The following is a 25,392-nucleotide window of genomic DNA, read 5'->3' on the forward strand; positions in this document are numbered from 1 at the left end:
GCATTATTCTTGAAAATATTTGGCTCTCTGACTGTGCCTTTGTATTGTTTACTCAGCAATATGCACAAAGATTCTGCTGTCATTTTATGTCTGGCACATACCTGGCACCTGTACAGCAATTACATGAAAAACTTCTTGCAGAAATGTTGAAAAGGTCTGTGTTATGGCTTGTTCAGAGATAGGCAAACTAGAATGCAACTTAGAGGCTGAGAAAGAAAGAGAAATTCCTTCCCTTCTGTGCCAAAAAAAACTGATTGCATTTATCAGTTCCAGCCTTCCACAAGTCCTTGTATCCTTTGATTTTTTTTTTATTCATCTTTGTCACCCCAGGTTCTCTTACTGAGGCTCGCCAGTGCTCTTCTTGCTCTTTGAATGTCACCTGAAAGTGGTTACTGCTGCCAAAGATTACTGGCAGCAGTGGTTACTGCTGCCAAGTGGTTACTGCTACTGTCTGGTATTTGAAAATTCAACCCAAGTGATGTTGCTGAGAAAGGTTGATCATACACTGCCTGTGACACAGGCCTATGAGCTACTGATTAAACTCTCTAAAAATGTCAGGTTAGTTTTGCTAGGTCATTGTGCTGATTCTTCAGACTGGCTGTGTTCTGATGAGCTTCTCCCTTTTTTTCTCCTGTCATTTCAGGATGGCACCCTCAGCAAATTCACAGACAACATGAAGCTGAGAGGGAGTATTGATCTGCAGGAGGGCGGGAAGTCTCTGCTGAAGGATTGGACAGGCTGGATCAATGACCTGAGGCCAATTGCATGAGGTTCAACAAGACCAAGTGCCAGGTCCTGCCCTTGGGTCACAACAACCCTGGGCAGTGCTACAGGCTGGGGACAGAGTGGCTGGAAAGCTGCCCAGGGGAAAAGGACCAGGGGGTGCTGGACCAGAGCCAGCTGGACATGAGCCAGCATGTGTCCAGGTGGCCAAGAATGCCAGTGGCATCCTGCTTGGATCAGAAATAGTATGGCCAGCAGGAAAGGGATTGTCCCCCTGTACTGGGCACTTTTGAGGCCACACCTCAGGTGCTTTGTTCATTTTTGCACCCCTCCAGGCCAGAAAGACCCTGAGGTGCTGGAGCAAGTCCAGAGAAGGCCAGTGGAGCTGGGTAAGGGTCTGAGCACAGGTCTGATGAGGAGCAGGTGAGGGATCTGGGGTTTAGCTTGGAGAAAAGGAGGCTCAGGGGAGACGTCATCACACTATACAACTACCTGGCAGGAACTTGTTGCCAGGTGGATATTGGTCTCCTCTCCCAGGTTACAAGTGACAGGATGAGAGAGAGGAAGTGGCCTCAAGTGGCCTCTCTGCAGCAGGAAGATTTGGATTGGATATTAGGAGAATTTTTTTCGCTGAAAGTGTTGTTGAGCGTTGAATTAAGCTGCCCGGGAAAGTGGTGGAGTCACCATTCCTGGAAGCATTCAAAATATATGTGGATGCATCACTTGAAGACATGGTTTAATGGTGAGCATGGTGGTGGTGCTGGGTTAATGGTTGGACTTAATGATTTTAAAGGTCTTTTCCAACCTTAACAAATTTATGATTCTATGGTATGGAATAGTTCCACAATAACAGAGGAAAACAGACACTTACTGTTTTAATTGTTAGTCAGGTAGCAGAAATGAAGGTGCCAGGACACAAGTTATTGACAAATAGATCAGAAGAAACATCCAACATCAGTGGACTGCTGTCTACCCCTATTGCAAAGTCTTTAAGATTGTAGAAGTGAATATAGACTAAACTTTGTCCTGCAATGTGCTCTAATAAATGTTTGTTTTGTCTTGAGGATGAAGCAAGCGTACTCCTATTGAAATTAAAAAACAAAACAAAACAAACAAACAAACAAAAAAAGGCAGGGAAAAAAATAAAAACCAGCCAAAAAAAGCCCTCAAAACCAGCAACTCTGTATACTGATGTAGTAAAGAATGGGATAGGAAGATAAGAAATGTATAGTATAATTTCATAGTTTAAAAATCATTAGAGTTTTACTGAAAAGGAGTAAACATTCATCAGTTTGAAAGGGTGCCTGATTGCCTAAATTGCATGTACAAGCTTTCTTACAGCTTTCAGATACATAAAATTTCAATAGCATACATTTCTGCAAAGTTTCATAAATTAGCTGTTCTGAATGCTAGCTTCTCAATCAAGAGGGAAAAAACTCTGCTCTAAACTCATTTTGGAATAGGTCGAAGACCTGAAAGCCTGTTCAAACCTTTAGAAGACTGTATTTATAGAAGGGATGGACAAATATTCAGTTTGCAAAGAGATGTGATATTATTTCTGCTTACAGTGTTTTATTTCCCTCTGACACAAAGTGGTTTATCACTTCATATAGAATCATAGAATATGCTGAGTTGGAAGGAATCCATCCAGGATCACTGAGTTCAACTCCTGTTCCTGCACAGAACCATTCCCAAGAGTTCTGTGCCTGAGAGCATTGTCCAAATGCTTCTTGAACTCAGACAGACTTGGTGCTGTGATCACTTCCCTGGGGAGCCTGCTGTGTATGATTTATGATTAAATGGGGGGAGAAGAGGATGGATGGATGGATGGATGGATGTTAGTTTGAACTACCCCATGCAGGAGTAGGAGTGTTTACCTGACTGCTCTCTGTCAAGAGTTGAGGGAAAAGTGAACAATTTGGAATGGGAATGTTTCCAGCTAGCAGAGTTAATCTCTGAAGATATGATGCAAGAATTTCGTAGTCTTTTGCATGACAAAATAAGTACACGTCTGTATAGCAGCTCAATTTCACCAGGTCAGGTCTACCTGTGAGTTTGCAGAGAGATTTTTTTTGTGCTTGCATGATACACCAATCTGCAGCACAGCTTGTAGGTTCAGATCAAAAATCTGTAAAATATGATCAAATGCTTTGGGACAGAGGTCAGACATGAAATACTCATATTATTATTTTACCTCACAATAGTTTCAGATATTGTCAGTGCTTTTTATAACTCTGAAACATGTTATCAAAACAAAAAGGTAGGACAGGAATATTTGTCCTTTGGACATTTTTCTTCAGTTTTCTTTTTTTTTTCTGATTCATGTGTTCAGACACCCATACAATCTCACCTTCCTAAGTATTTTTGCTCTCTGAAATGAACATTGCTGACTGCATTGGTGAGATGCAGATTGTGAACTCTTTATGCAGTGAACTGTATTTATGCTTTGATCGCTGGGTCTGTCATTTCCACAGGCACCTACTTGTGATGTCAAAAGTAATAACAGGACTTATTGGCAATGTCTGCAGCAAGCTTACAGTCTAAGAAAAATGGACAGATTTTTGTCAATTGCTGCAACTGGTTTGGCAAAGATAAATCACGCATTTTTACTGAATTACCTTTGTTTCACTAGGCAATACTCCTTTTACTGAATTTTTCCTGATGAGCAAAATAATGTGTCTTTAATTTTTTATTATTTTCCAGATCTTTCTTTCTCTTTGTTGATTTTGTAAAGCAGCTGCTCGGATTATAAGATATCCATCCATATAATGGCCTTTCATGCTTTCTTAAGGTTTAAGCACTTTTTATATCTGCTCTTCATTGTTCTCAACTTGGCCTGCTTTAAGCTGGACCCCTAGGGAACAAAGTGCTTCGTAAGCAATCTTTTTTAGTATTCAATTCCTTATCATATGTCCCCTTTAGGACTTCATTTTATATTTCTCTCCAGTAGAAAATAGTAATAGATTCTGTAAATCTCCTTTTATAATATCTTCTATTTATTGCACACATCTAATGGAGCTGCATGTCATACTCCAGTTACTTTGGAGCGCGTGTTTAATAACCTGCTATATATTAGAAAACAAACATTGATCTAAGAGCCTTTGCTCTTCACCATTTTAGTTAGCTACATTAATAAAGCAGAAAATGCTCTTTTATGTGAGCACATGTTCAAAACTGGACAGGTATGATAAATATTACTGTGTTAATAAAAATCCCACACAGAAGCAGCTCTGTAGCATTTAACATCCTGCTTTGCAGAGACTGCTGAGCTTTTTGGGCTGGAAGTCAGCTTGAAGAAGACAGAAGTTTTCTATCAACCTGCACCTCAGGAAGTCTTCCATCATCCTCATATCACCATTGGCCAGTGAGTCCAGCAGTTTAATTACGTGGGAAGCATCGTCTCCTCGGATGGTGAGATTGACAGAGAGATAGACAACAGGTTAGCAAAGACATATAGAGCTTTCGGAAAACTCCATAAAAGAGTTTGGCGTAATAAACACATGAAGAAAAGTACAAAGATCAGTGTTTACAGAGCCACTGTGCTGTCTACTCTTTTGTATGGGTCCGAATCATGGGTCATTTACCACCACCACCTGTGTCTCCTAGAACGCTTCCATCAACGCTGCCTCCGTACAATCCTAAACATCCAGTGGTCAGATTATGTGACCAATACATCTGTTCTAGAACAAGCAGCAGTTATGAGTATTGAGGCCATGTTACTGAGAACACAGCTATGTTGGGCAGGACACATCTCAAGGATGAAGGACCACCGCCTCCCTAAGATCCTGCTTTATGGTGAACTTGCCACCGGCTGCCACAAGAGAGGAGCCCCGAAGAGGAGATACAAGGACTCCCTGAAACAACATCTCAGCCTTGGCCATATTGATCACCATAACTGGTCTACTCTGGCCTCCAATTGGGAGGTCTGGAGACACACCATCTAAAATGCTGTTGCTTGTTTTGAGAACACACGCAGGATCACTCTAGAGGAGAAAAGACAATGTAGAAAGAACTGTGTCCTGTCGATACAATCCAAGGAGTCTTTTTGCTGTGCCTTTTGCAACCGGATCTGTCTATCTGGCATTGGCCTTTTTAGCCACCAGTGCACTTGTAACAAGTGTGGGTAGAGTCCTTCCCAAATCTTTGTTCACGAAGCCCAGCCATGATGATGATGAATAAAAATCCTTAGTGTCCCAGCATTCTTTTCTGTCTGTAGCTGTTTTTAACAATGGAACAAGTCATTGCTTACTTTGTGTGTCTTGGAAAAGGGTAGTTTTGTGAGCATTTTGAGGTAAGCAGGACTGTAGTATTTATGAACAATCTACATTCACAAAACTTGCAATTTAATGAGAAATCTCATGTAGTGACTAAAAGGATTTGGAGAGAATCATTGTCTTCCAAATAATTAGCTTATCCATACATAACCATTCCCCCTCTTTCCATTCTTAGTTATATTACCTAAACACAGACATACACACTACAGCATTAATTCAGTAGCTTTCTCTGTGAATATGCAACAGGAATTAAAACTGCATGAGAAACCTATGTATTTCACTAAGCTATAATTTCCACTTTTTTCTATTTCTTATCAAACAAATAAACTGGCAGTCCATTTCATATAGAGTAAGGCACTCCTGTGTTCCACATTCACTAAAAGCTTTGTCTACTTGTTTGGTGACTAATGAAGATAGAAAAATATCTATATTCTGCTAAATTTGTATTTTACTTTCTGTTCCTGAGCATTTAGTATGAGGAGGATTCAACAGGACAGAATAAGAAAAGGACAAGAAAAGACCAAGGTCCTCCATTAACTTTAGCCTTGCACATAATAACCATTCTTTCCTCCCCTGAAGAACACTTTTTTTTTTAAATTACTTTTTGTTAAATTATGTATTTTAAACTTAATCAAACACTAGAAATTGGATTTGGGTTTCTGAGTGTAACCTTCTATTGAGTAATATTCAAAATTAGGAATTTAACATAAATCTGCAGTACTGATGCCTTATCATGATGGAGAGTATTTTGTCTTTGTATCTACATTACCAAAACCATGGTATTCCAAAATATGTTTTTAAAATAATACAATATGTAGAATACACATATGCTAGGCAAATATTTAGTGCCATTGGATGAACTTTAAAGATTGTTTTTATGTTTAATAGAATCTTATTCCTAAGTGTTCTTAGTTGTTTGTAAATTGCACCTTTTTCAGACTTCTTTTATTTTAATAGCAAATACCATAAAGCTACATAATGTCTGTCATGCAATTTCTTGATGCAAAAAAATCATTCTTGGTAGAATGAAACATCATAAACTGTGCAAAAATATTATCTCTGGTTTTCTTTGGCTCTCAGCTTGATTACACTGTATTGCAATGGAAATTTTGTTGTAGATAAGTTTCTGCTTTTAGCCTGTCTTTCTAAGGGAACAAATGTCATGACCACATTATCTGCACGAGAACAAAAGTCTTCCTGCTAACCTCTCCTAATAATAAAAAATACTGGCCCATTTCATCTAGATGGGGCAGACAGAGAGGGAGTTCTCAGAGGCATTATCTTCCTATACATTACAGATAGAAAGAAAAAAGTGGGAGTTGGATAGAGAATAGAGACCTTAGAATGGTGCAGGAGTGGCACATTAGAAACCAGAATGTGTAAATTCTACTGAATATGGAATTGGTTTTTTTATTTCACCAATTTAGCAGTGCATTTTCCTATAAAACTGCCAAAGCCATCATTACGTATGTACAAACCCTCTCCTGAAGAAATTGGGAAAAAACATTGTGCACAGCAGCTATGTTGACTTTTGTAAGCACAGCAGGTGCGCAGACCTTTGAAGACAGTTTTGTTCCTGTGAAACTGTTAGGCTTCCTGTCATTTTAGGTTTTGTGCATGATTAAAATCTCAACAGCTTTTCAGTTCCAAAATAATTTCAAATTATAATTTTGTGTAAACATGGAGTTTTAAATTATTTTCTTTTAGATCCATACTTCCAATGTAATTATTGTTCAGTAAAGAAGATTCTTAAGAAGCGGAAACAAATTTTAGTTACTTTAATAATTCACTGTGCTGTGGTCTGAAATAAACATCAGACTTTTTGCAAAGGCCCATATCCAACAACTACACAGGGATTGTTTATCTAAAATGAGAGATGTTTATTCAAAGAAAATGTATGAATGTGATAACAGACTGTGCTCTTTGTAGGCAATCTGACATGGCAGTAGAATAATTTAGTTCTGATGTATTCGCCATAAAATTTGGCCAAGAACATAGAATATATTGTAGGTACAGTAATATACAATGTTAGCAGCATTGCATGAGGCTGTAAAATAGACTAGATTGGAATAGTTCAGTTGGAAGGGATCTGTAATGACAATCTGGTCCAACTGCCTGACCAACTCAGGGCTGACCAAAAGTTAAAGGCATTATGCAAATGCCTTTTAAACACTGACATGCTTGGGACAGCGACCACCTCCCTAGGAAGCTGAAGCTGCCTGTCTACACACACTCTACAGATCACACTGACTACAGGTCACACTCAGCATTTAATGTTTACTTTACAGCTGGACTAGATTTTCTTCCCTTTTTTTCCTGAAGTGGTAGGTGATGGAGGTTCAGTCACTCTCCTGATACAGTTTTCCAGTGCCAGCTGGCACTTCTAGGAAATACTGTGTTCATGGTGGACTTTGCCCAATTTCACTTTCCAACCACTTCATGTTACTATGAATTTCCCTTAAAAACTGAAAATCCTCACATAATCAATGATCTTTTCCATGTCCAACATACTTGTCAAGTTACTTCAAAACCGTTTTTAGAGAAATTGAGTAGACTAAACTTTAATAACTTAATTTTTTTCCCAATTCTTTTACTGCATTTGGAGTTTTTTGTTTGAAATCGTTTTGTTATTTCTACTTCATCAGAAAATGTAGATGCCAGAAATGGAAACAATGTCAGTTTACAGAGGTAAAACTACATTTCTCCCTTTTCTTGTTACACCAAGTGTTCATGTTGAGTCCTTTACCTCTGACAGTCCTCTAGTTTCCAAAAAATTTATCTCTCACGCTACTTATATTGTCATTTATTTGTGCTTGCTTTGACTGCCTTGCCTGCCCCACAGGTCCCTGAGTTGCAGGCTGCTCCAGCTTGAAGTTTGCTGGTGATAACATGTGCACCCCATGCCCACCAGTTTTGGGGAGGACCCTGACATTCACACCCCAGCAACAGACACCACATATGCACAGGCTATGACTGGTTAATCATTTGGCTGTTCAGAACTAAATTTTATTTAACCTAAAAGTATTGTTAACAAAAATAGTGCAGTATGACTTTCTTAAAATGCTTTAACTATCTTCGATTTCACTAAGCATATGCTTAGGTAAAAAAAAAGAAAAACAGTATTGAAGGAATTGATAGTAGAAAATTCTAGTTAAACATATTTATAACAAATTACTGGAAAAAATAATGATTTCCATCTTCATTTAGTTTTTCCAACATAAGGCAGAAAGAAAAGGGGAAGAAAATAGTCAGATCTAGCAGATCCAGAAGAGGAAAAACAAGCCCTGATAAAGACACAAGCCTTCACTTTCGCTTTGATTTTTCAGATTCATGGTGGTCTTTCAGAAGGCCTTTCCTTTGCAGATTTCCTTTCCCTCCCTTCCTTTGTAATTTCCTTTGTACACATGGCTAATAAACACAATCTGGGCTGTTTTTCAGCACTCTTCTACATTGCACAGCCTTCATCCTTTCACTTAAACATATTTTACTTCCTAAACAGATTAGCAAGCTATCTATTGGAATCAGTTTTGAGTCCATTCTAACTCCTACGCTGGGTTTGAGAATTTTCTGAAACAGAGTTTCTGGTCTCCTAAAATTGCCTATGAAGATTTTAATGGTATGTCAGAGTAGCTTTTTGAGTTTTATTATTTAAATACTACCTGGCACTGCTCAATTCATAGCATAGATTAAGTTCTGCTGAAATTCCGAGTACCGTCTATCAATAAGATCATGGGTGGAGTGTAGGATCCAACACCTGGTAGTCTTCAGACATTTCTGCCAGACATTAGCTATCAAAAGCTTAATGCCATGAGCTAGTGTCCTCACAGAGCACAAGTTTGAGAGGAATTTGCCCTGCTTGGAAGAAACAAGAATTTGTCTTTACTTCTCAGGACCAACTCTGCCATCAGAGCTGACCCTGCTGTGGTCAGGGCTGGGATAGAGATGTCCTGAGGCCTCTTCCAGCCTGAATTACCTGCCCTGTGTGTGGGCTTGTGGTACATTGGTTCTAAAGCACCTTCTAGCTCATTTGTCTGAGACTCAGAGCATAAAACCTCATGGCTACAGATGTGGTTGAATAAAGCCTCCACAGCAGTGCTTAGGTCTCAAAACATGTCTCTTACTTCTTTACTTCCTGCCTTGTTTTACAGCTCTTCAGTAAGTTGGTTCTGCTTCTTCTAGCATGGGCTATTCTGACAGTAATGTGCTCACTGTGTTTTTCTGCCTCGTTTTATTTGTATCTTAAAAAAAAAAATCTGTGAAGCAAAACCAAAATTCTAGGCTGAACTTCTACGACATTGGAGGCTATTTCTACTCTCATGTAACAAATGCCAATAAACAGAAAAAAGAGATGATTTTTTCCCTGAAAGATAGTCTTCAAATGTTTTCCTTTAATAATTTTCTGTATAACTATCACTAAGTTTATCTTTGCATAAGTCTAATTAGTCATGGACATTCACAAGCCAGTGATTTTCACTTTGTTTGCTCTGAGTACATATCTACCCTATGTAAATTTTATGCTTTTTAATATAGTGTGATTTTTATTGTTGACAACATCTAAGTTTTCTGCAAAGAAATGTAAATAAACCATAACTTTAAAAGATGTGATTCAACTCATTTCTCTTGAGAGCAAAATTTTTGTTTTATAACCCAATATTTACTTATGGGTTGGTTATTTAAATGGTTAGATATTAGTTATATAGATTAATCCTTTGTACTTAGCTCTTTGCCTCTGTTACAAAACCAGACAGAATCCCTTCACATCTTACAGTACTCCTAACTTTAATGGGAAAATAAAATTTTTACTAAAGAGTCTAGTGATGCCTTAAGGTCCTTTTAGTTTTTTGATTTTTCTAATTTTTATAAGTCTTATAAATAGTAATATAGCAGAAGTAGATTTTAGAAGCAGTAGCATTTATTGCTTTACGCTTTCCTTTACCCTTAGCACAGTAACCACACACATTCTCCAACCCTTTTACCCCAATTCCCCGTATCTATACCCCTGAATTCCATTAAGATGTTTAGTCTCTTGTCAAGATAGGCCTATTCCATTTAAAGAACACTTGTACTCTGGCCTAAACCACAAAATACAGCCAAGAAGTGGGTACCCATGTGCCCTTTGTGCTCCAAGGAAGACCAAGTGAGGAAGTAGGTGGTCTTGAAAAGACCCCAGCCACAATTCCCCAGGAGCTGACTGGGGGTGGACCAGGGCAAAAGCCAGAGTGTGGAAAAATCTGGGATTGGACAAACAATATTATAAATTGTAATATCTGATGCAGAAGGGGCACGTGTGTTTTGCAACTTCTGTGTCTTGGAGGCACGATTAAATCCTTTTCTTATCTCACCTCTAATTAAGTTGCTCTGGAGTTTTTTTTCCTCAGCTCCTTAGGCATCACTACCTCAACTTAAGTTCTCAAAAAAACCCTGCATCACAGTTTTCCAGCTTTCTATGACAGAAACCCACTCCAAAAGTCAGTTTACTTGGATTAAATTAATATCTTCTGATTTGCAGTTTAAATAGCAAATTAAATTACATTTCATTAAGTTACAGCACACCCATTGTACAAGTGGCTGAGGAAAAGGAAGCAGGGTGGATATTTCTTCAAGTAAAAATATTGCTGAATCACAGAGACACAGAACGGGTCAAATTGGAAGGGACCACAGTGGTCATCTGGTTCAACCTCCCTGCTCAAGCAAGGTTGTTGCAGAGCACGTGGCACAGGATTATGTCCAGACGGTTCTTGAACATCTCCAGTGAGGGATACTTACACAACGTCTCTGGGCAATCTGTTCCAGTGTATCGTCGCTGCACAGTAAAGTAGTTCTTCCTCATGTTCGAGTGGAACTTCCTGTGCATCATTTTCTGCCCACTGCATCTCGTTCTCATGGTTGGAATCACTGAGCAGAGCCTGGCTCCATCCTCTTGAGACTCTACCTTTAGGTATTCATATACATTCATTCTTCTTGAGGTGACTGAGACCCAGCTCCCTCAGCCTTTCCTAATAAAAGAGGTTCTCCAGGCCCTTGACCAACTTGGTAGCTCTCCACTGGACCTGCTCCAGGAGCTCCATGTCTCTCTTGTACTGGGAGCCCAGAACTGGACACATCCAAATGTAGCCTCACCAGGGCTGAGTAGAGGGGCAGGATCCTTTTCTTCAGAACTGCTATTAAAAATGTGTGCTGTATAGTATTTTCTCTAGGAATTCAGGGGAAAGATGTTTGTTTTGGTTTGGTTTCGCTAGGAACCGTAAAAGGAAGTTGTTAAAATGTATCGAATACTGACAGTATGTCATGGTCCAAAACACAGCAGAAAAATTGGCAGTTGGAGAAGCAGAATGAGTGGAGTTGTCAGGTTTTGTTTTTTTTGTATAAACACGAGTTCTTTAGTAACTGCCAAATTCAAAAGCCAAATTGCTTTGATAAATGCAAATTTGAACACAGGTTGAGTATCTTGTCTATTTGGATGATAGGCTACTTCTAGGTGGAAACAATAAATATGGACTTGACCAAAAAGCAAAGAAAGCCAGCACAGGGAATTTAAAAGGAGAGTACCATAACTAGATGGGGTTTACAATTATTTCTGTATTAAATATTTAATTATTTTCAATAGAATTGTCATTTTAGTTTATGAAAAATTAACACAATATTTTCTTAAATTTCTGATCATAAAATAAAATCCCCTATTTTTAATGGATTTGGAGGTTACCAAAGTGTAATGGTTTGAGAGCCCCAAAATCCAATTCCCGAGTCCAAGCCCCCCTCCCACATCACAGTGGAGATGGAATGGAGTGTGAGATGGGTTTTCCAGACACCACACAATACTCAAAATTGGGGGAAGGGGTTATATTACAATGACTGTACAAATGAATATTACAATACATCATATACAATCTTAACTATCTCTCCTATGATAAAGCACCATTTACAATGGACTAAATCTCTTCTTCCTCCAAATAAAAGTCCAGGAGGGGAGAAGGAAGAGATTCTTTCCACTCTCAGAGCAGCAGTCTCTCTCTCTCTCTCTCTCTCTCTCCCATGCATGCAGCAGCTGTAGCTGGATCATTTTTCATTACACACGAGGGGGAATCTCCAAGCCACTCTCAGCCCTTCGACTCCAGGCGAGGGTCTTTCTCTTCTGTGGGCTGCGTTCACCAGGACAAAGGTCATTTCACCACGTCATATCAATGAAGTGCAGAAGCCTTCGTGACGGTCCTTGTCCTCAGGGGATTCAAACTCCCTTACAGAGCTCCCGTGCTCTGATCTCAGGCTGCTAGTTTAGCTTGGCAGCAGCGGGGGGAGCGAAGCCCTCCTCCGCATTCTTCTGGCCGTCCTGGTCCAGCTCCAGGATGCCTTGAGCTTCTCAGCTCCTCTCTGCACTTCAAGACTCCTCGCAAGTGGGAGTCCACCACCCCTCCTCTCTAGGAGGGGTCTCCAAGGAGTTTGGGGGGTTTTGGTTTTCAGTTCTCACCCCAAACTCTGTCTCTCATTCGGACATCTCTCTGTGTCTCTCTTACTTGGCTGCAATGCCGGCTTTGCTGCTTCCTCAGTTTTTATCTTTTCTGGCTCTCTGCCACTGTACGTTCTCCGTACGCTGCTGTCTCTGCCACTGCTCCATCTGCCTACTCACAGTGGAGAAAAAAATTCCCAGCTTCTCAGCTACAGGTACTTAACCCAGTCTAACACTGTTCCAAGTCCCTGTAGTCCCCCAGCCGGGGGCTGGGGGGGCCACAGCCCCCCAGTGGGGCTCCTGCCCCTTCTCCTCGTGGCCTCAGAACATGGTCACCTCTCCTCCAACAACAACTACAACTACTACAACCTTCTTTTCTGGTCTGGTGATATGTTTATATTTTGCAGAAGCGCTCGTTGGCTCAACTCCAAGGGTAACCATCCCCTGGGGGTTTACCATTTTATAACTTCAGGGGAAAAACTTCCCCGTTCCCCACCACACAAAGAACATATGCAATTGTTATTGATTTAATCGATATAATTAAGTAGTAGGAGGACAGAAAAAGATTGTTTCCTAAGAAAGTTAGAGGACAGTTTGAATAATCTTATTTTTTACTGCAGAAAGCAAGATTGAGCAGATAAATGGAAGTTTCTAAAATGACCTGTTGGAGGCTGTTGCCATCATTCCCTAGCCATTTGATATAATCACAGGCAACCCAAAAGTCTGTCCAAACCCACAGCTGCTCCATATCTGCAAAATATCAGTGAAACAGGTCACATGCTCTTTCCCAGTCATGCTTGACTGATTTTGTATGCTTTTTATGGTTTATGTTATTCTATCAAGGAGTTCAAAACATTAAGCTGGTCATTTCATTTTAGTTGAAGTATTACTGGTTATATTATAGATGTCTTAAGCATCATTTACTCATGTAAAAGGAACTTATTGAAAGTATGAAAACACAGCACTGTGTTATGCAGCAGCTTACTATGATAATATTTCAGAATACAGATTTCATGATGTCTATGAATATCAGTAACATTGTGAGCTTCCAGTTTTTTCAAATGCTTTATAGAAGATATGTTAAAGTTGAAACAATGTAATAAATATCAACATTTCTGCACTTCTGAAAATGTAATTTTTTAAACTCTTCCACACATATAACAAATGTTTCAGTGTAAAATGAACACTCTCCCATTTTTATGTTACTCAAAGCTATGGGAATTCTGAGAATATAAAGTACTTTAAGATACCAGCATTACAAAAGGTCATACTGAGGAAATATGGGAAATATATTGAGTATATTCTGGACTTGATTAGAAACAGTAAAGTATATTCTGGATGCACACAGGAGTGATTCCATTATATTCATTAAATAACACCAAGTAAGGATAGCAGTAGTGATAAGGATGATTGTATAATATTTCAAATATTTATGGGGCTGTCTGGTTTTGCTGCTGTTTATCCAAATCTTCCACAGTTTGCTAACTGGAAGCTTGTAGCTGTGCAAAACTAAAGAAGCTCATTCTGCTCCAAAGCCATCCTTTTTGTAAGTGTCTGCAATATTAAAATTATTCAAAGGAAGGTACTAAGAGCAAAATGTTAAGAGAAAGGAAATTCTATCAGGCTAATCAAGAGATATATTGTGGGTAACTGTCCCAGAACATTATCTTGAACAGATACATTGCAAAGCACTCAAAGTTACTTTTATGAAAATAAAAATTAAGCTTAGATTAGATATTTATTAAAATTCTAAACTGCTGACTTCTTGGAGCATTTGACTGTGATGGTTTCCTAAAACATCTTTATTACAATAAAATATTTTCATTTACTCTTGATAAATATCTCATATGAAACTACCAAGAAATACTACAATATTTGATACAAACAGGACTTATGACAGATGAATACCTTACTGATCTCTCGCAAATTCCTCTTGTATAACGTAGTAATACTGGAACAGACTACAGATTAAATGCTACTTTCAACTAACATTGCAGTGAAGTGTGTACTTGTTTCAAGAACAAGTAAATTGTCAAACACTGGGAAATTTGTAGTTGGAAGTCTAGTCTAAGTTGCTGCCTGCAGAGCTTTTAATATATGGTTTTTCTTCTTTCTGATGGCTATAAAAATCCCAGACCTCTCAAAGACCTTTTAAATGTCCACTAAGACTTTCATATGAACAAGAAGCTGGAAGTGTTGAAGGTGGTTATTTGAGAAAGTGAGAGATAAGGGTAAAATCTAAATGATGGTTTGGGGTTTTTTTTTTAGAATATTTTTGCAGTTCTTGGAGTCTGTTTACAAAGTTCTAAAACTCAATAGAAACTCACTTTTCATTTTATTTTTTTGTTAAATTTTTTAAATATAGACATTGTAACCTCTTGACAAGGCCGCAAAGTCAGATTTCATAGCTTTATGCACCCAATTCTTGTAGCGACACACTTGAGGAGAATCAGAGGTGAGGTTTTCCAGTGTAGTTCAATCTGCCTTGCTCTGACACTTTTTCTGCTGCACAATTTCACTGCAGTTTTGCTGACTGTCTTTCATACGGTAATTTCTATAGCAAAATCAGATGCTCTTTAGGAGCCAGGAGCAAATATAACCAGCAACTGCAGTTATGGCAACTCCATCCACATGGCATGGGAGCACATAATGGCTGGAGATTTTTTCTTCTTATGCCTCTTTACCATGTGATTGGTTTACCCTCTAGGAAGAGAAAGTGGATTTATCCACTTTGCATTCAAAATACTCGGGTGTATGTTGTGTGCTTGAGTTTGAATAACTGCTACTGTAGGAAGTAAGGTTAATCAGTTTTAGAATGTAATCATTTCCCTGGGATTTGTGAAGGAGCTCAAGCTGTGACTTCATCATCAGTAGATGAAGTAGGGTGGTGAAACCAAAGATGCACATTTGTTGGAAGTGAGAAATTAAAAATTCCAAACTCTGAGCCATACAGCTAGAGGATGGTAAGTTATTGGAGATGAGCAGAGCTGTCAGTTCTCAGAGCTTTTTTGGCTGTTTCCAAACAAAATTTGTTCAGAATCTATTTTTCTGAAAGTTTAAACAACTAGACAGGGTGCAATATTATTTATCATTATACTCAGAATAAAGTAGTCATTATGAAGAGTTTCTTACAGAACTGTATCCTTCAATCAATGTCTATAAAGTCATAAATGTGACGGAAATTCACAGAGAACACTTGTTCACTGCATACCATAACACCCCTAGATTAAGATATCAGACATCAAAGGACATAATTTTCTAGTTAACTTAAAATTTAAATTGATTGTCAGACATTTTGCCACAGGATGTTGTGACTGAAAAACATATGGTCTTAACAAATTCAGGAACCAGAAATCTTTTGATATAGGATAATCACCGGAACAGAAGAATTTCTGACAGAGAAATGTCCTGAATCATGCTTTTTGGAGGCAAAGAAAATATTCCTATACTTGCCTTTTTCTACCTTCCTTCTCTACTGCTTCAGTAGTTGCCAATGTCTGAGATATCCAAGCAGAAGCAGCTTTGATCTTCTTTTCTTAAGTCTAGGCTGTCACAGAGAGGACAGATTTGCTGTGAATGGGAAGAACATTTTCTGGAAATACTGAAAAACCTGGAACTTAGATTTTGTTACAAGAGCATCTACTTTTGATTGTAAAACCATGGATAGATCTCAGAATCTACTGAGATCTGTTATTACTGCTCAGCACATGCTTAAATGTCTTGTTAAGACCAGGACCAAATATAACCAGCAACTTCAGTTATTTTGATCCATAAGCTTTAGTTCATGTTGAAATCAATTTATTTAGCTTCTAGTGAGAAGTAAAAGAATGGAATAATTACTGAAATATAAAAGTGTATACAAACTGAAATAAAAAATGTGTTTCTAGTTATGGGCTAAAATTTCAGACTTTACCTTATTAGATGTCAGTCCGAGTAGTGTAATTTTACAGCTGCACCCATATATACTGCATTAGAGTAAGAATATATGTTTAAATATAAGAATGTGCTGCATTTGTGTTATTTAAGCATGAGAAATATTATAAATTATCAGGTGGATCATCTTTCACACATATTGATACTGTATTTGTTAAAATATCATTTCAATTTTTTTGGTTTTATTTGCTTCAATTAACTAGCTTCACTTTTGGTATTTGAATCAAAACTGTAAGAGTGATTTTACATCTGAAACAGGTTTTTCCATTTTTTTTATGATAAGAAAAATAAAGAATTAGTTCATTAAATATAAAAAAAGTCTCAATATTAAATTATACCAGTGTTTTATTTGTAACCTTTCATAAGGGTTGTGAGGAAACATATTAATATAGAGGATATTGCAACAATTCTTCTTGCAATGATGGGTTTCATTAAAATATAATTGATTTCAGTAATTTCTGCAGTCCCTAGAATAAAAGAAATGGTATGTAATAGGTTAGGACCCAATATCTGTTCATGTTCAAAAGAAACAGTCATATTATTATTAGAAAAATACATTAAAATCAAAAAAATATTAAACATATCCCCCAAAAACCTTCAAAGACAAAACAAAAGAAAAGCATTAACCTCAAAACAGATTGAACAACTGGAAACAGCTTGTGTGCTTTTAGAACAAATCGTTAAAAAATATTCAGTCTGTCCTTTCAATATATGAGAGCATTTCTAGCAGGTATCAAACATATATCCACAAAATGAAATAGGACCATAAATCAGACACAACACTGCATGAACAGTAATCAAATTGGAAATGGTAGGTTGGCAAAAAACATACCTTATTCATAGAGCACCTCCCACAAATTATTCAGTTCATGGCAGAAATTAAGTATATTAAACCTTCTCATTTTATCTTGCTTGGGGTAATGATAAAGAAAGTAGAGTCTAAAAACTAATTAAAGGGAAAGTCTAAACAACAGCAAAGCCTAATCAATTTTAAGCAGTATTCACAGAGAAGTGTTGGGGGAATTTTTCAAAATTTTTAATTTAACATGTGGACAGTGAAACTTGCTCAAAGGAAATCTTGTGCCCAAACCAAAAATTGGATCTACATCCTCTAACACAGAAGTAGCTATAAATCACAGTAATTCCCTTTTTAGTTATTAGCTCTACAGCTAATACTAGCAGTGACAATCCTAGCAAACACCTGAGCAGTACAAGTAGAGCTAATTGTATCACTCATACTGCAGCCATTCATCACGTGCATCTCCTCCTCCAAATTTGAGTCTTAGATCCATCTATTCCTGAATCCCTGATTAGACACATCAGGGGTGTAAGCTGGTTCTTTGAGACACTCTCCTTGAATAAAGCCAAAAGGTCAGAGCTTGGTTTGTCTTGATAACAAAATATTGTAAGAATGCCTGTTGCTTTCCAACCTGGTCATGTTTTGAACTATGTTTAATCCTCTTAGTGTAGAGGATTGTAGGAGAACCCCTACCAGTTAACTGAAGGAGCAGAACAGATAGAGGTTCAGATATGATGTTTCAGCTGTTTCCTGTGTCTATTCTTAACACCTGGAGGGAAGTTTCTTGATGCTGAAAAAGGACTTAGAAATGTCTCTTCTTCATTCTGAAGAGTGACATTAGTTTGTTTTCTTGCCCACTGCTCAATAACTAAATCCTTATTGTATCAGGCAGTAAGATTCAAGTATCTCTTTCTTTCTTCAGAAAATGTCTGAAATATTATCCAGGAGGTTTTCTTCTCCTTGGGGTTTCAATACCCCAAGCAAAATGGAAACTTGGTATGAACCCAGGCTTCACTGCACGTCTTCGAGGTGTCTTTCATACCCACCATACCCAGCAGGAGTTTCTATCATATTCAGATGCAGAAAGCAGAGGCAGAGTGGGAGTGGAGGGCAGAAATGGGTTTCAGTTTCCCTGTGCAGAAGAAGAAATGGCAGAAGTGAACTGGTACGGCTTAGTAATGGTTAAAAAAGAGTGCTTGTTGCTACCAGAAATGTTAATGGAGAAAGATCAGCCATAAATATCTGACTTTAGAAAGGAAGTTAGGACTTTAAGTGATAAACCTGTGAGGTTACCTGGAGATAGACATAATCATAGTCTTACTCCCCAAGCATTTTTTTTTGTCTGTTTAACACCTCATTTCCTACTGTTGGCTGTTGTGGACCACCTTTTGAAACATTTATGTTGTTTGTATGTGGCTATCTAGCCACAATTAAGTGACTACATCAGTGGATAAGGGAAGACCTATGGATGACTTTTACCTAAAACCTCTGTAAGACCTTTGATATGCTCCCTCACAACAAAAAAATGAGGACTTATTAGAGAGCAGGTTCAGTGGGGGACCACAAAAATGACCAAAGGACCGGAACACCTCTCCTATGAGGAAAGATTGAGAGGTGATTCTGGGTAGATCTTATTGCAGCCTTTCAATACTTGATATGGTCTTATAAGACAGAGAGATACTTTATGCCAAGGACTGTAGTGAGAGGACAATGGGAATTATTTTAAATTGAAAGAGTTTACATTTAGATTTGATGTAAGGAAGAAGTCTTTACAAGGAGGATGGTGAGACACTGGAACAAGTTTCCCCAAGAAGTTGATGCTACAACACTGGAAGTGTTCAAGCTCAGGTGTGGTGAAGCAACCTTATGTAGTGAAGCATGTCCCTCCCCAGGGCAGTGGACATGATGAACTTTGAAGGTCCCTTTCAAACCAAAATATTCTATGATTCTATTACTATATTTTTATATGCAGAGATAAGGCCTGTATCTAGGGTCAGGTGGAATCTCTCCTGATAGCAGAGCATCTCAAACCAGGAAGTATCTGAAATGGACTACATATAGCCTTGATCTGCTAAATAAATACAGAAGAAGTTTATGAAATACAAATTTTTTCCTATTTCAGTTTTAATGTCTCCTGCCATGAGTCACTAACTCAGTAATGCTCCCAAAGTTATCCAGAGACCATGTCTTGATGTCCTCAAAACTTTCCAGACAGATGAGCTAGTCCAGTGGTGCATCTTTTCCCTTTGTACTGTTCACCACTTTCTGTGCATCAGCTGGATCTGCAGCACTGGGAGTCTAATAGGACATAGAAGAAAAGCTATAACAAAATGCAAAACATCATTCAAGCACTCTTATGGTCTTTTTTTCGTTAGCTGAATGTCTGTTAGAATTTAGACTCTATGACATTTTAATAACTTAGGTGTTATGATCAGAATGTATTTCTTACTAATGTAGAACAGAAATAATAGATACCTGTACATCACTAGACAACAATATTTTATTCTCCTACTAGTCTCATTCGTTATACCAATTCTGTGCTCTATTAATTTATAGGCTGTTGTCATAATTGTAATTCTTTGTACCAACCATATTTTAAATGTAGGATTTTAACTTTCATAGTGTGTCTTCAATTACTGAGTAATAATCTCATGATTAATTAAAATGTGTGACTATTATCATTTACAAGATCATCTGGAAAACATACTGCATTTAAAATGGAATTGTTTCTTGCCAATTTTGCATGATCCTGGATAACTGTTCTGTTCAAGTTTCTCAATAAGGTTTAATTATACTAGCTAAATATGTAATTTTCAAAAGCTTCATTTAACAAAGTGTCATGAATCACCTTTTTTCTGTTCAGCGCAAGAATAAAACTCAAAAAGCTCAGCAAGTGGAATCTCTCATATGACCATGTAGTTTGGTGTCATGGGTGGTTTCACAGAAGCATGCCACACCCTCTAACATAAACAAGTCTGATATATTTCAGCACTAAATTGTCCTAGTCATGCAGTCAAACAGGCGTATGGCTCCCTGATACAACATACTCCTTGACAAGAGGTTTTAATTTATTTGATTTTTACACATCTTCTAACTCTCGCTGTGGATGCTTTATTTTGTCTTCACCACCAAAAAACTACACCTCTCTGGGTACTGGAAGTACAGTGTTCATCCAGGTAACCAAATCACAAGTGGTTCTTTCAGTCAGACAACAAGATGTTGTTAATAGTTCTTCAATTGTCTGCTAAAAAGATTTACAGTAGCTTTACTGGGTGAACTGAGGAGAAATGTGAAACAGAAATGAAAAAATCTGTAAGGTTTTATCTTGTCTCTTTTCTACAGCTCCATTTCCCTACAATATGAATCCTGGACCAGCTACTACGATTTCTCTCTTCTTCATCTGAATGGATATTAATATCAATATAATTAATTTCTTAAAATAAATCTTATCACTGATTTTTTTTTTCCAAATTAAGGTTTCAAAATGGTTTCCCTGTAATTTGTGAAATAATACATTCAGAATGTTTGCATAACTGTTCTGTGGTTTTAACAGTCATTGTCAGGAATAGCAAGCAGAAATGTGTGTACTCTTATACAGAATTAGGATTAGACTAAAGTTCGCTCCTATCATAGAGGGCAAAATAAATACAGCTCAGTTATTTATTTGTTTAAAAAGATTTCAGTTGGCAGTGAGCAGAGGTCTACCTGAATAAAAATCACTGTTTGCAGAGGATCAGCACAGGACCTACACAACACTTAAATTCATGTCAAGACTTTAAATGGTTTTAAAACAGATTTAGCACTGTAACTGAGAAATTTTTATTGGTTTTGACATTTTCCTTGCTTCTTCTTGTATCTTTTTATTTGTGCTGCTGAAAATGCAGTGTCTGTTTTGATATGCATGCTATACTGTATAATCACAAAGGCCACAATTGACAGAGGCAACAACAGTTAGGTTATTTTGAATCTTGTAACATATTTTGTACCACAGTCATCATAGTTGTAAAGTCGATCCATGTATATAATTTTTCTTTTTAATGTAATGTAAAGTAAATTAATGTTTGCTTGTTTGTTTGTTTTTCGTTTTTTTAATTTAGGAATCAGTTTTTTGGGGGTTTTGTTTGGTTTTGCCCAATAGATAATTTAACTAGGATTTGGCTAATTGACCTAGGAAAAGTAATTTCTAATATTTAATTCGTTTTGGGGTAATTACATTTAAAAATCTTTATTTAGAAAATAAAAGAAAGAAGTATATACAATAATCTATGACATTAGTTATACAGTGCTGGTATGATGTCTTTTTAAGTTCATCATAATGATGGAGCAGACTCAGTGGGAGAACATTGCTATCTAAATAATGAAAGGCTGGATCTGAAGTCTAGTTTTGAAGGCCACCATAAATTATTGAGTGAGATGCTTGTCTGTTAAGCACTTGCACACAGCAAAAATACTGGGATTGGCCTAAAAAGTGGTTGTAGACAGATTGATTCAAAGTCAACTCTATGAAAACATTCCTGCAAAGGCTTTGCTAGTAGGCATGTAAGTGATCACACTGAGAGGATTACCTGGCACAACAAGTTCTTTGGTTTTATCTACCATCCATTTCCTTGGCACTGCTCATGTGCTTTAAAGCAGCCAAAACAGTTGCAGAAGGATTTGAAGAAGACAAGTTTTGCATATATTTTCACTGAAATAATTCACTGCAATTCTCCCAAGCTCCCCAAAGTTCGATGGTTGAGCTCCTCCTGTGGAAGAAACAATTCCAGTAATGTCTTTCTACTGCTCTGCATTACAGGGATGAATTAAATATGTAAAAATATTTATGTGTATTTAAGAAATCAGTCACCTTTGAACCATACGCATACACATGTTCTTTGTTTGTCTACATGGAGACTAAAGTCAAAAGAATACGTCCAGTTTAAACTTTAAAGACCATTTTTTTTAAATTGGTACAGGCCCAGTATATTGCACAAAATGTCGAGCACCTAAGTTGCTCATTCTATTTCAAACTATGAAAATCTCTTTTTCTGACAATTTCTTCTTTCCTGGGAACAGCTGAAAAGTGAATTATAAGCAGTAAGTACCAGTTTGAAATAGGAACAGATGAGTGTGGGTGCTATAGTTTTGCTCCAGTTTTTATAGAGACAGAGACTAAGACATTCAAGTGTATATTGCTTTTCCAATTCTTTTGCACAGTAAATAAGGAAAGATGTTTTTTATTTCAATGCATTGTACAGTGTCCTAAACAGATTTCTTTTTTTCTTTTCTTTTTACTTGACTCTATTGTGTATTGCTGAAGTGTTGTGAAATAACCTTGCTTCTGTATCATACTTACCTTTTTTAATAGCTCAATGATTCACTGGCTACTAGCTGGGTTACAAAACAATAGGCAAGAAGGGACATCAAAGAATTAGGCAGCCATCATCATCAAAGATATCTAAAACATCAAAGATATCTAAATTGTCAAAGCTATAAATTTAATCTGTAAATATTTGATAAGATTAATTATCCAAACTTTAAAATATATTGTTAAGGTATTTATGAGTACTTGCCTGATAACCACTGCTTAATCTACAACTTGAAACACATGCAGAAGCCAAGCCCATTTTGTACCTGATGCACAGAAACATATGCTTTTCAGTTGCAAATGTTGATAAAAAGACTAATGTCACAAACAATAGAGATGTAGGTTGAGAATATACAATTATACGTTACATAAAAAAAGAATAATCACAAAAGCATATATATAAGGAACTTACGAGAGACTTTTTAATTTTTTTCCCTATAAAGTTATAGAAAGAATTCAGAGAAGGAAAGGAAACATAATATCAAGTAAAAATCATAGAATCAGAATCAGCTGGGTTGGAAAGGACCTCTCAGATCATCAAGTCCAACCATTGATCCACTACCACCGTGGTTACTAGATCATGGCACTAAGTTCCACATCCAGTCTCATCTTAAAAACCTCTAGGAATGGAGAATCCACCACTTCCCTGGGCTGCCAATTCCAATCTTCATTATTGAATCTCAAAAGCCCCAGAATGGCATAGGATGAGGTGTTTCTTCCCATTTGTCCTAGCAGTCGGTATTATAAAAAGTAGATCTGTAAGTGCTTGACGGTGAAGGTACTTCTTTACTGTGTAGTTTCTCTTTTTTCTTCTGGAGAATGCAGGCATAAAGCTCAGATACCAATTTTGGATAAGAATTTTTCATGTTTATTTTTTAGCAGCAGCATCTTGGCAGACAGGCAGTTTTGTTGGCAGCTCCATTCTTGTCCCTTGGTGTATCTATTTTAATGGGTTGAGTTATGCTTCAGTGATGAATCTTTTTCTTTCAGGGAACTTACCATGTTTCCTTTTGTAGATCAACTTTCACAGAATTATCTGCAATATGGAAAAGGCCAGGAATGTCTAGAACTTTATGACCAGCTGGACTCATATAAAACCATTTAATCCCTATCACTTTATTAGCATATATTTCTGAACTTCTCTTTCTCTCTCACCTTCAAATCTCACATGAAAACAAATCCTTTTTGCTCTTCATTTTATTTTAATGCTTTATCTCAAATTTTGTTAACAGGTTGTAAAGCATTTGGTACAGAGCTTGCCTGAAAGAACTGCCATGAAATGTTTACATGTATTATAAAACTGCAGTTTAATTTTTTCCCATTCCACCTCAGTAGATGTTTTTATTTTGCATCAGATTTCATGTTATTGAAATCCCTTTATACCTGCATGTTAATGCATGAGATACTTCTTGCTGTGCCATATTAATCAGGGAAGAGTTTTTGGGTCTGATAACTTCTCTTTCTCTGAGTATTAATGCATAATTCATCTTGGAAAGTAGACAATCTTTGACCTTACTAACCTTTGACCTTACTAACCTTTGAAAATGAGAATGGTTAGAAATCCCACACAGACCTGGGATCATGGTGAATATTTAACAACCACTAGATGATGGAACCAGGTGAGTTGAAATAGTCTGTTAGTCTCCCTTGCCACTGCTTAGCTACTGGAAAGAAGAGAAGGTGAAACTGCCACTTACTGGCAAGTTGTGTAAAGAAAAATACAAAATCCATTTCTAAAACCTTGGGTTTAGCGGCAAGCATTTATTTAGTTGTAGAGAGATTAAGAAGTGAATAGTGAATAAGATACAGATTGACCCTTTCCTGCTGAACAGATAAAATATTTATAAAATAAGAAGTTGTTAGCTTTCTCTTTTCAGTACCATGAGTGAACCTGTCAGAGACACTTGGGAAAGCTGTCAGCAATGGTTGGTGTTCCAGAGAGGCAGGGAGAGAAAAACACATCTGTGCCTGTGTGTGTAAAAGATTAAGGAGATGGCAAGCCAGCTATGTCTAATAAATATCAGAAATATGAAATCTTTCTGCATGGTTGCATTCGCAAATCCCCAAAACCTACATATTGCACAAGAAAAAAAAACAAGACTATTTTCAGAGGAACCAAGAGTTCAATTTTTTAGAAGAATGTATTCAGTTAGTATGATTAATACTTATGTAGTCACAAGTAAGCACTGAACTGTGATGCAAAAAAAGGGAGTTTCCTCTAGCAACTTTACTGGCTTCATGAAAGAGAAGTGAGCCATCAGTGTGCATTATAAGACATGACTGAGGTGCTTCACTCTGGAGGGAAATTTGACTGTGAATCCCCATACTAAATAGTCATTTCTGACAGTATTTTAATTCAGGAGGAGAGAAATGGGAAGATGGCTTGCAAGTGTTTAATTGTTGTAGAAAACACTGCAAATAAACATCAAATGGCTCATCTTGTAATTTTGTAACTCACAATTTAATGGAATGCATGTTGTTAAATAAACTGGCAATTTCTATATGCACCTCTCATTGTTCTACATGCCTTTTGAAAAAACTATTCTTTCAGAGAAGGCATCTATTTTTCCTGATTTTCTGCAAGCTAAAGAAATGTCCATACTTGGTTCTATGCAAAAAAAAAAAAAAAAAGTAAAAAACCCTCAAAACCAAAAACCCACAAAACCCACCATCACCAGCAACATCAGCAACAACAACAAAAGTAAAAAAAAATGTGCATAATTCACAGACATGAAGAGACTCCAAGACTGTATTGCACACATCTAATCATATATCCCACTATTCCATAGGAAAATGGATTCTGCAAGCCTTTTTCCTCTTTTGGAAGGGCTTTCCTTTCATTTCCACATTTACAGGAAAATAAGGCCCATAA

The 25,392-nt window shown here is 37.3% G+C and overlaps 2 protein-coding genes across 2 annotated transcripts in view; one reads left to right on the forward strand and one right to left on the reverse strand.

Moving 5' to 3' along the window:
• The window catches only part of LOC127468896 (uncharacterized), a 76,381-nt gene extending 72,209 nt beyond the window's left edge, over nucleotides 1-4,172 (reverse strand). Inside the window, exon 1 of the mRNA XM_051782527.1 lies at nucleotides 4,110-4,172. The gene's annotated coding sequence lies outside the window, so the exon portion shown is untranslated. The remainder of the gene's footprint in view (nucleotides 1-4,109) is intronic.
• Nucleotides 1-10,479, forward strand: part of FAM174A (family with sequence similarity 174 member A) — a 36,190-nt gene extending 25,711 nt beyond the window's left edge. The window contains exon 3 of the mRNA XM_051782707.1: nucleotides 644-10,479. Coding sequence (XP_051638667.1) covers nucleotides 644-677 — 34 coding nt within the window. The 3' untranslated portion in view covers nucleotides 678-10,479. The remainder of the gene's footprint in view (nucleotides 1-643) is intronic.
• The last annotated feature ends 14,913 nt before the right edge of the window (nucleotides 10,480-25,392 follow it).

The sequence above is a fragment of the Manacus candei genome, unplaced genomic scaffold, assembly GCF_025592945.1.
Source record: "Manacus candei isolate 608988 ecotype Guabito, Panama unplaced genomic scaffold, ASM2559294v1 h1tg000016l, whole genome shotgun sequence".
Lineage (NCBI taxonomy): Eukaryota > Metazoa > Chordata > Aves > Passeriformes > Pipridae > Manacus > Manacus candei.